This window comes from Mesitornis unicolor, unplaced genomic scaffold, assembly GCF_000695765.1.
Source record: "Mesitornis unicolor isolate BGI_N332 unplaced genomic scaffold, ASM69576v1 scaffold28332, whole genome shotgun sequence".
In the NCBI taxonomy this organism is placed as follows: Eukaryota; Metazoa; Chordata; class Aves; order Mesitornithiformes; family Mesitornithidae; genus Mesitornis; species Mesitornis unicolor.
In genome coordinates, this window is record NW_010171671.1 from 7,158 (window position 1) to 16,959 (window position 9,802).

Consider the following 9,802-nt stretch of genomic DNA (forward strand, 5'->3'; position numbering starts at 1 on the left):
GGCTTGGTTTGTTGAACAAAGCAGCAAATGTGGGCTGATGGCTGGGATTGCTTCCCACCTGCATGTACAGGAGTGGGAAATACCTGTGAATTGTTCAGCCTAGGAAATGGTACAGCCAGTTTATAAAAATAAATATACAAACAATAATCACTGATCCCTGCTCCGGGTTTGCATCCTGGGCATGGTCTCACTGTGTAATTCCAGCTGGGCACCAGGCTGAGTGAGACCAGAGCAGGGCCCAGCAGAAATAAATCATCTTTCCTTGATTGCAGTGGCTGGGTGAATTCAAACTTTATCTTGTGGCTGCATTTTTAGAGAGAAAATCCTAAGCCTGCACATTTCCCTTTGAACCCCTGGGCATTGGATGGTGCAGGGTCATTGTATGAGCTCCTCATGGTGCATTGAATTGCCAGGTGCTGGCTGGGGCTGGCAGCAGGGAAATGGGCACTGGTGTAATGAGCTCATTAAGAGCAGGTAATGACTTGTAAAGTCACTCAGGTGGATGCAATACCCATATCAGGTGTGCGGTTTCTCCCTTCACCATTGCCCTCTGGCATTGCTATAGGTATCATTGTTTCATTGTTTGTTTTTTTTATTCAGGAACAAAACCTGTGGGGAAGCCATTTGTTTCGAGAACAAGGATATTAAAATAATTTTATTTTTACTGAGTAAATGGGGAACAGCTCTCTATATAGCATTGGAACAGATTAAGTAGAAGGAGGGTAAAGGCAAAAAGAAGCCCTAATGCTGTAGGGCCACAGCCATGTCCCTGTGCCACCATTTCTGCTGCTTTGCTCGATCTGTAGCTGTTCTACACCCATCCCAGACCCTGCAGGCCCCAAATGCTGCAGAGCTCTGCAGCATCATTGGGGCTCAGTGCTGATGTGCCCCAGCGCCCGGGCTCTGCGTCTCCGCTAATGGCCGTCCCCTTCTCTGCCTTCCCAGGGACATCAAGCCTGACAACATCCTGCTGGACGAGCACGGTGAGTGCCGGTCGGGGTGCGTAAGAGCAGAGTTGGGAATCCTTTCATCCTTTGGTTGCCCTATTTCGCTTTTTGAGCAGCAATGTCGTGCCCCTTCAGGACAAGGGTACCCTGTGATGCTGCGGTGATTTTGGGGTGCATTAGCAGTTAACAAACACCCGATGGGGTCAGGGTGTTGGCAGGGGCCTCGCATTGTGCTGCCTGTGGTCAGGAGCCCAGACCTTACATTGAGAGCTCAGCTCTTGCTAAAAACTCGCTCAAAATGCAGCCATTTGAATAGAAGTGCTCATGTAATTGCAGGCTGTGTGTAATATATGCTCACAAACAGAATTCATTAGGGTTGAACAGATAATCTTCATTCAGATATTTTCGTTTTCCTTGAGCATTTGACATTGGGAGGGAGTTCTGAAGATGTGGGCCTGGGGATATTATAGACGTTGCTATCACTTTTTCTTCAGTCTTTTTCTCAGGCACAACTCTAATTATATTCTTGCATTATTCTCTAGACGCTTTCAGTCCTGGCAAAGTTCTCGCAGTGCAGAGTTGTCTGATATTTATTTATTAGCTTTTAACTCATGAGGAAAACACTTTGTCATTTCATATCTGGAAAATCCGTGGATCTGCTTCTTGTGACAACTCTTCATTAGCGACTACAGCGAGGCACGGGAAGGGAAGCAGCGCAGGGACGAGCCGTGCCCGGGTTCGTTATCGCTGTAACGGGGATGCCGATGCTTCGGGGGAAGCCGGGGCTCCGCGGGCACCACCAGGCTCTGCCGTTTGGACGTGGCCTCTGATTTCAGAGTGCCGGATAATTATTTATTTAGGAGCTGTCGGCAAAGCCGCTTCTACCCCAGCGCTGCAGTCTCCCCCGCAGGGACCCCCTGGCCCCAGCACCCACCCGTGCCCTGGTCCTGCTGCGCTGGGCTCTTCCGGCGCCGTGCGGGGCCGCGTCCGGTCGCTGCTCACCGCGGGCGCTCCCGGGTGCTCTGTCACCGTCACCCAGGAGCCGCTTGCCCAGGTGACGGCCACCGAGGGGCGCCGGGAGCAGCGGAGCCAGGGAAATGGGGCCAGCGCCACCCAGGGAGGGAAGGACGGGAGGACGGCTCTGCTTTGTGTCCGCGGAGCGTTCAGCTCGGCAGGACCTAACCTGCAGACTCCGCTAATGACTGCGGTTTGGGCTGGTTTCGAGCGGTCTCTGCTTGCTGTGAGGTTTTAGCTGGAGCCGTTTTCACTGGATGTGCCCTTGGCTTCAGCGTCCCCCCGTGACTGTGTCTTTTCTCCATCCCTGGCAGCAAAGCGGTGTCCTCTCATGCACACAGACAGCTTTGTGCTCGCTCAGGTCAGGTTTTTCTGTCCCCAGAGCAGCTGTTACTGTAGCACCTCCATTACTATTTGGCCTGGTAGGTTGTGCTTGGTTTTCAGTGTCTCCTTCCCCGTGGGTCGGAGCTGCAGCTCCTGTTCCCCCTCCTCTCCCTCCACCGGGCTTTCACAACCCCAATCACGAAATAATGCCCTTTCCTTCACCCTCCCACGTTCACACCTCAAAGGTGCCCGTGTCCACACCAACCACAGGCCCTTTTTGCAGGTGTTCACCACCAAGGCGGTGGCAGAGCCCTCGTGCTCATCATCTGTCCCTTGCGTAGGAGGAAGGCTCAGGTTTTTGGTGGTGCGAGAACATCTCGAGATGCTATCCATTGAAACGTGTTGTCCTGAACTCAACGTGGACATCGCGTGTTCGTGTCTGTCACCCTGGCTGGTGACATTCTGTATTGCCCTGTCACCTTCAGATGGGAGATTACAGAGGAATATCGGGCAAATGTCCTTCTGTGCAGTAAATCGAGCGGCTGTTTGACATCGGAGATTGGAATCAGGTCCCACAGTGAAAAATCCTCAGCCGATGACCACCTCCAGCAGCTGTTCAGGCACAAAGTGATTCTCTCCTTTAATGATCAGTCTATCGATTTGGCTCAATGACAGCACAGCTCACCTGAGAGCAGGAGAGTATAACAGATGGCATTTCCAGGAACTGCAGCTAATCCATCAGGAGGCTTTGGCCAGGTCTTTTGTCTCATAAAACTGAAGAAAAGCCCAGTTTTAGCTCTAGTGAAACTGAGAGGTTTTTCACAAGAGCCCTGCATGGCTTTGCTCAGTGTTATTTTTGTACCCATGCCAAAGGGTCTCGGGGCAGTGCTGAAATGGGTGAGTTTGTGCAATGCGGGCACTGTGCACATACCCCGTTTGTGCTTCCATCTCAGGTAAGGAGGCGATGGCACAAAATGTCCCAGGGCCTCCTCACCCACAGCTCCCTGTGACGCTGGTTTCGTGTTCCTTAAAGCGTTACCTTAGCTCAATCTGCAGAAGCCTCACGTTTTGCACAGAAGATACTATGGAAAGGGGAAGGAATTAGGTAGTAACAGAGTTGCTGGATATAATAAGACAATTCTGAATATAATAAGGGAATTCTTTGCCTTAATGCAGAAAAGGCGTGATCTGAATGGGCTGATTTCTGGCAGACGGGGTGAGCTGTGGGAAGGACACGGTGCCCGGAGCACAACTGCAGTGAGGGATGCTGAGAATTGGGAAAACTCTCTGTTTGACCCAAAAGCCCAGCCCCGCACCAGCCGCCTTCCGCAGCGCCGTGGGCTGGGTTTGGCGATTCCCCAGTGGGCAAGTTCATAAAACCTGTGATTTATTTGAAGTGAATCATTTAAAAGATGCTGCCAGAGAAAGGCAACGTTTGTGCTTGGAATATAAAAATCCTTATTGGGTCGTTGTGATCTGTGTTTATGGAAACAGCTCCCCGCAAAGTGGGGCGAGAGCTGGAGATGAAGGAGAAAAGGAAGGGCACAGAGGATGGATCCAGACAGGGCAGTTTTCAGTCGTTTTGACCATTCCTTGGTGCCGGCTGATGAGGTGCCCCCCTGGATTGGTAAAGCCATGAGGGCAGGAGGGGACGCGTTCTTGGCCATGTGAGATGCGAGGCTGGGTCTAAGCTGTTTCCTGTGTGAAATTAAATCTCGTCTCCCGTTAACTCTGCCTTCCAGGACACGTGCACATCACCGACTTCAACATCGCCACCATGCTGACTAAAGAGATCCAGGTCACCACCATTGCTGGCACCAAGCCCTACATGGGTAAGGACCGGCGGTGGTGCCTGTTCTGTATTGACATTGCAGAGGCTTGGTTTGGGAGCTGTGGTGGGATACAAAGCCATTTCTGATGGGTTTGAGCTTTTTCCATCCGGGCACGTAGCAAAACACACGTTTGAAATGAGGAAGCGGCTCCAGCGGTGCCGGGGTGGGGGAGCAAGGTGGGAGCCCCCAGTAACACCCCGGTGCAGCTGGAAAATGCATGTCCATGGCTGATTTCACACAACCACCCCTGCAAACACAGACCTCGGTGCTGTGGGGTCGCACTGCACGGCGTGGTTTGATCACAAAACGAGATAGTTACGCTCTGGAGACCCTGGAGCGTTTCGCAAGCAGCAGGAGCCATGGAGCAATGGTGAAATGCGTGTCTGCCCTTGAAGGAAAGCGAAGCACAAAGGCTGGACTTTGGTCCTGTACTGCTGCACAGTAGCACATCCTGCACTGCTGGCTCGTAACCTGAATTTTTGCATAAACTGGCTGCTTTAAAAACCGGCATTGCTCTGCGTTTAGTCCAAGCGAGTGGAGCCAAGACTCCCCATTTCCTGGGCTGCAGACCATCCCCTTCCTCTTCTTTCCTCACAAAAATTGCAGTGTTGAGGGAGCTTTTTACCCTCAGGCAGTGGCGTGGGACTGGTCCCAGTCAAGACACTGGTCAGGCAGCCATAGGATTGCATGTGGGGGCTGTTCTCCTGCGAAAAGGGGCTCTGCAGCGGGGATCACCCCACAGCAGCCTTGGGTCAGCACGAGGAACAGTTCTCAGGACTGTCCCCAAAATTTGCTTCTTTTTCTCTTCCCCTTTATAAGGAGAGTACAGGAAAGCCAGTTATGTTCAGATCAGCAAAGGGGCTGACTCAGACAGCGAGACCCAGTTGATACTCATCACACCAGCACAGTTAATAAACATAAGGCAGAATAACACAGATGTACCTGGGATGAACTGGGGCCAGAGCATGCGGGTGATGAGCAAGAGTTAACGCTAAAATACCCCGAGCTAGTGCTAAAAACTCCCGTGCAAATGTGACACAGAAACGTCTTTGTAACCATAAATTCACCTCCCCTAAGTGAAGTGAAACCCCTCAAAAGCGTCTCTGCACAGCTGACACAACCCCTCCATCACAAAACACACACTTCCATACACAATTTTTGATCTCTGCTCGGGATTGCACTGTGGCAAACTTTCCTTTATTGTGTCTTGCAGCACCCGAGATGTTCAACCCCACCAAACCCACGGGCTACTCCTTCGCTGTGGACTGGTGGTCGCTGGGCATCACTGCCTACGAGCTGCTGCGGACCCGGGTACTGCACCCACCCCATCCGCATCCGCATCCGCATCCGCTTCCGCATCCCCATCCCCATCCCCATCCTCATCCCCATCCTCATCCCCATCCCCATCCCTTCCAACCCATCCCATCCCATCTGTCCTTAAACTGCGCTGGGAATGGTGATGCTGCATAACAGGGATGGAGGGGCCCAGAGTTGGGGCTTTGGGGTTACGGCAGCGTGGGCAGCAGCAGAGACCAAATCTTCACCAGGGCCCCTGTGATTGCAGCTAACAGAAGCTGTCGCGATACAGATCAATGTGTCACGACGGCTTCCTGCTGCGCCTGGTCGGTGCAAGGCAAACAGAGCAGGTTAACAAGTGACAGCTCCGAGTCTGGTCTGTGATTTCGTTTGCTTTGAGCTCCCATCCCGCAAGGAATAAAAAGAAAATCAGACAAAAATGCCCCTGCTGTTGTAACCAGAGTGAGCAGCCTGAGCAAAGGCAAACCGCAGTGCGTAAATTGTTAATGAGGCACAACTGCTGCTGTCACATCGGTGCTCTGCTGCTGATCAGGTACGGCTGAGGCTTGTAAACAGGGGTTAGATTAGTGCTGTGTAGAAAAAGTGGGACAGAATTATTTACATCACCTTCTTCTAAGCAAAAGGTTGTTTAAAATGTCATGGGGCCAGGAAACTCATGAGTATTCAAAACACTTCTTTAAGAAACGCTGTCATCAGTCTTTGCAGAATGCCTAAGGAAGTGTTTAGATATATGTGTTTTAAAGAACAGATTTTCAGATGGACTCGAGTACCTCCAGTGGTGGGGCATACCCCAGTGCACACTATGGGGACGTGACTGTCTCACCTGTTGGGGACTGAAGCCGTGTGCCCCTGTGGATGCGCAACCGTGCACGGGGATGGCTCAGCCCCGTTTGCTGTGCCGCGGTCGCAGGGGCTGCTCGTGGGGGCACCATGGGCTTGTGACCCCTCCTGGGACGGTGTTTCCTCAGCCGATTCTGTAGGTGGGAGAAATTCACTGGCGTCGTCTCCAGCATCAGTGGAGAACTGCAAACAATGACACGTTTCACAGGGAATACAGGAATGCTTTAACGCACTGTGTGTATAAAATCCAATCTGATAGCCCTTTAAGATAGAAATACTGAAAAGGCCAAGCACACACAGGCTGGGTAATGACTCTGACCCCTGGGTTTTGCCTGCTCTCAGTCACACATTTAGGTATCTGGTTATTGCGGTCATTGCTGACATGGTTATTTAGTTTATTTCAACCGAGCGATGGTCACACAGGGAGAGGATTTCATCGGGAGGCTCGGGGAGCACACAAAGAGGCTTTGTCTGGGGCTGTTTGCTCTGAAGAGATTTCCCAAGGAGCCTGAAAGCCCAGCTAAATTCACGCGCTGTCCTTGTGGCGTTTTCCAGAGGCCGTATCACATTCGCGCCAACACGTCCACAACCGAAATCGCTCACGTGTTCAGGACAGCGACGGTGATGTACCCCGCGGCGTGGTCCAGGGACATGGTGGCGCTGATCAAGAAGGTGAGGGTGCTGCGGGGCTGGGCTGGGGGCACCTGGGGTCCTCCCACGGAGCTCTGGGCTGTGCGGTGAATTGCGGGGTTCACTGCGAGTTGTCGGGGCCGGGTGTCAGTGACCTCCAGGCGGTGCCGTGCAATGGGTGCCCAGGCACCACCCGGGCCAAGGGGGTGAGGTTTGGCAAGGCGGCCGCCACTGCGTCCCCTCAAGGGCACCCGCAGGCTTCTCCTCCAGAGCTCGTCCTACGGCGTTGTCCCTCCGGAACAACGTCACTTAAGAGTAGATATTGACATTTGTGTCAAAACTGGGGAAAAACACCCTATAATTTATTTTATTTTTAATTTCCCAATAATGAAAATATTTGCAAGAAGTGCTGATGCTACTGAAATCCTTCGATGCCGTGAAGTTTATGCACCACTGTAGCTGTTGTTTTTTTAATAAAGCTGTTATCAAAATTGCTTCCAAAGCATTACCGGAATCATTTTGAAGCTGGAATCGTGTTTGAAGTGAAGCCATCTCTTCAATAAACAAAACTCACTCGACAGCGTCAGACGCTGTTTGCATGCAGCGGCAGCAAAGCTGAAACACTGAACCCCCATAACAGCACTGGCTGCAAATTTAGGGAAGTGTGAAGTTCTCTAATTGTCAGAGAAGCACAGGCAATAAAGTTTTACAAATACTATATGTAAGAGTATTTTGTCCTCTGTAATGAAATACTCTCACAATTTGTAATAAAACGAGACATCAATTCTTTGCTGAGACAGGATCATGGCATATTTCCCAAGAAGAAATTTAGAGAGTACCTCCATGTGCTTAAAATGAAATGGAGCCAGTGTTTAATTAATCCTACTGGTAATACAGGGTTATTTACTGCAGGTGTCCTCTGCGTTGTTATTTTGGAGGTTTTTCTGTGGACCACAACACGCCACAAGCCATACAGGCTCCCTTGTGGGTAAATCATGCAGTGCCACAAGCATTTAAATGTCCATGTGCCCCTTTGCCCCTGGTTTATCAGCCAGATGTGGTGCATGTGAGGCCAGCTGTGGTCCTGTCCTTGCTCGCACATCTCTGGTGTATTTATTACTGCTCAATGGCACACAGCAGAGCGGTGTCACCAGCACTGGGACGGGAGCACCGTGTCCTGCCGTGACTCTGCCGCGGCCGTGCAGACCTCGCCTCGGGTGCCGCGTCCCGGGGCCTCCCATGCTCACCTCTCCCCTCACCTCTCTCTGCAGCTGCTCGAGCCCAACCCCGAGAAGCGTTTTTCCCAGCTGAAGGACATCCAGGCCTTCCCGTACCTGTCCGACGTCAACTGGGACGCTGTCCTCCAGAAGAGGATAATGCCTGAGTTCATCCCCACGGTAAGGCCGATGGCACCGGGTCCTGGGCAGGTCATACAGATTTCCATAAAAGCATCGGATGTCGAAAGAGACAGCACAAGGAGAGGCCAGGGCACAGTTTTCACCTTCCAGTGGGTGTAATGAACAGCAACAGGGGGGTGAATACGAAGCGCGGGTGCCCCACAGTTGACCCGCTGTGTGTACAGTGCCCCAGGATGTCTGGGTGCAGCGCTGGTCTGTGCACGGTGTGGTACATGGACCCACGGTGAGTGGCCATGGCTGAGCCCATGACCAGAGCTGGGCTCGTTAGCCCTGCAGATCACCCGCCATTCCATGGTAATTGCTTCCTCCCGTAATGACTCCCCCGAACAACCCCATCATTCATGCTAAAATAACGAGTACAGTGGATAAGTGTTTCTGATCCTTTTTTAATTGGATTAAAGCAGCACAGAAGTAACATGGACCCTTATGGGAAATAATCCAAGGACTGTTGTGTGCAGTGTCACTCTGGCTGTTTTTCAGCCTAACAAAAGTTGGGCTACATGATGGATATTTGTACTTGTATGTATTTCCACCCCCCCATTGCTGGTTTTCTCTGTGGTGGGTGTACACAGATCACTTCAAAACCAATTTAGACGGCTGCTGTGTTCTGGTGGCAGCAGCCCAGCCCAGTGTGCTGTCCCCAAAATACCATCCTCACCACCCCAACATACCGTCCTTGCTGTCCCCAAAATACCATCCTCACCATCCCCAACATACCGTCCTCACTGTCACCAAAATATTGTCCTTGCTGTCCTCGCCGGAGCAGTGAGCACAAAAAGAGCCATTGTCACACCTTGGCAACGTCCCCTGGCAGAGGGAGCTGATAAAATATGTAAGAAGTGCCCCAGGTGGTCTGGCCGTGTGTGAGCTGTAATTAGTTCATTTTTCACAAGTCAGCTCAGTGCAGCCCCACTTCTGAGCCCTGGTCGGGCTCTGAGCCCTGACTGCAGCCTCTCTCCCCAGAAAGGCAGACTGAACTGCGACCCGGCCTTCGAGCTGGAGGAGATGATCCTGGAGGCCAAACCCCTCCACAAGAAGAAGAAGCGCTTGGCGAAGAGGGAGAAAGACGCCAGCAGCAGCAACTCCTCGCAGGTGAGCGCAGGCACAAGCACACGGCCAAGGCAGTCTCTCATTTTCCAGGAGAGCTGCTTGCTGTCTAGCCACGCCACAGCAAACTGGTTAAACAGACCAGGTTTATCCTTGTGCCCAACTTTACTCCCAAGACCCTTCCGCAGCTCCCCTTTGGGAAAGGCAGCATGAGGGGAGTCTCAGTGCCGTCCTCCCCACTGCAAAGCTGGAGAAGCCCTTTAGCCGAAGTTGTAGAGATCCCTCCTTGAAATTGTCCTTCTTGTCTCTTTCTGTGCCAACTGTGAATTTATTCCCCTTCTCTTTGCTCCTGTTTGAACGGAAGGCCTGCCATCTTCAAAAGCACCTGGAGAGGCTCCAGAGGGACTTCATCGTCTTCAACAGAGAGAAGTGA

At 51.9% G+C, this 9,802-nt stretch overlaps 1 protein-coding gene across 1 annotated transcript in view; it reads left to right on the top strand.

Annotated features, from left to right (window-relative positions):
* The window catches only part of LOC104537280 (serine/threonine-protein kinase 32A-like), a 15,870-nt gene extending 6,068 nt beyond the window's left edge, over positions 1-9,802 (top strand). Inside the window, exons 5-11 of the mRNA XM_010180106.1 lie at positions 946-983; positions 4,028-4,117; positions 5,331-5,428; positions 6,830-6,946; positions 8,176-8,301; positions 9,286-9,414; positions 9,734-9,802. Of these exons, the coding sequence (XP_010178408.1) occupies positions 946-983; positions 4,028-4,117; positions 5,331-5,428; positions 6,830-6,946; positions 8,176-8,301; positions 9,286-9,414; positions 9,734-9,802 (667 nt within the window). The remainder of the gene's footprint in view (positions 1-945; positions 984-4,027; positions 4,118-5,330; positions 5,429-6,829; positions 6,947-8,175; positions 8,302-9,285; positions 9,415-9,733) is intronic.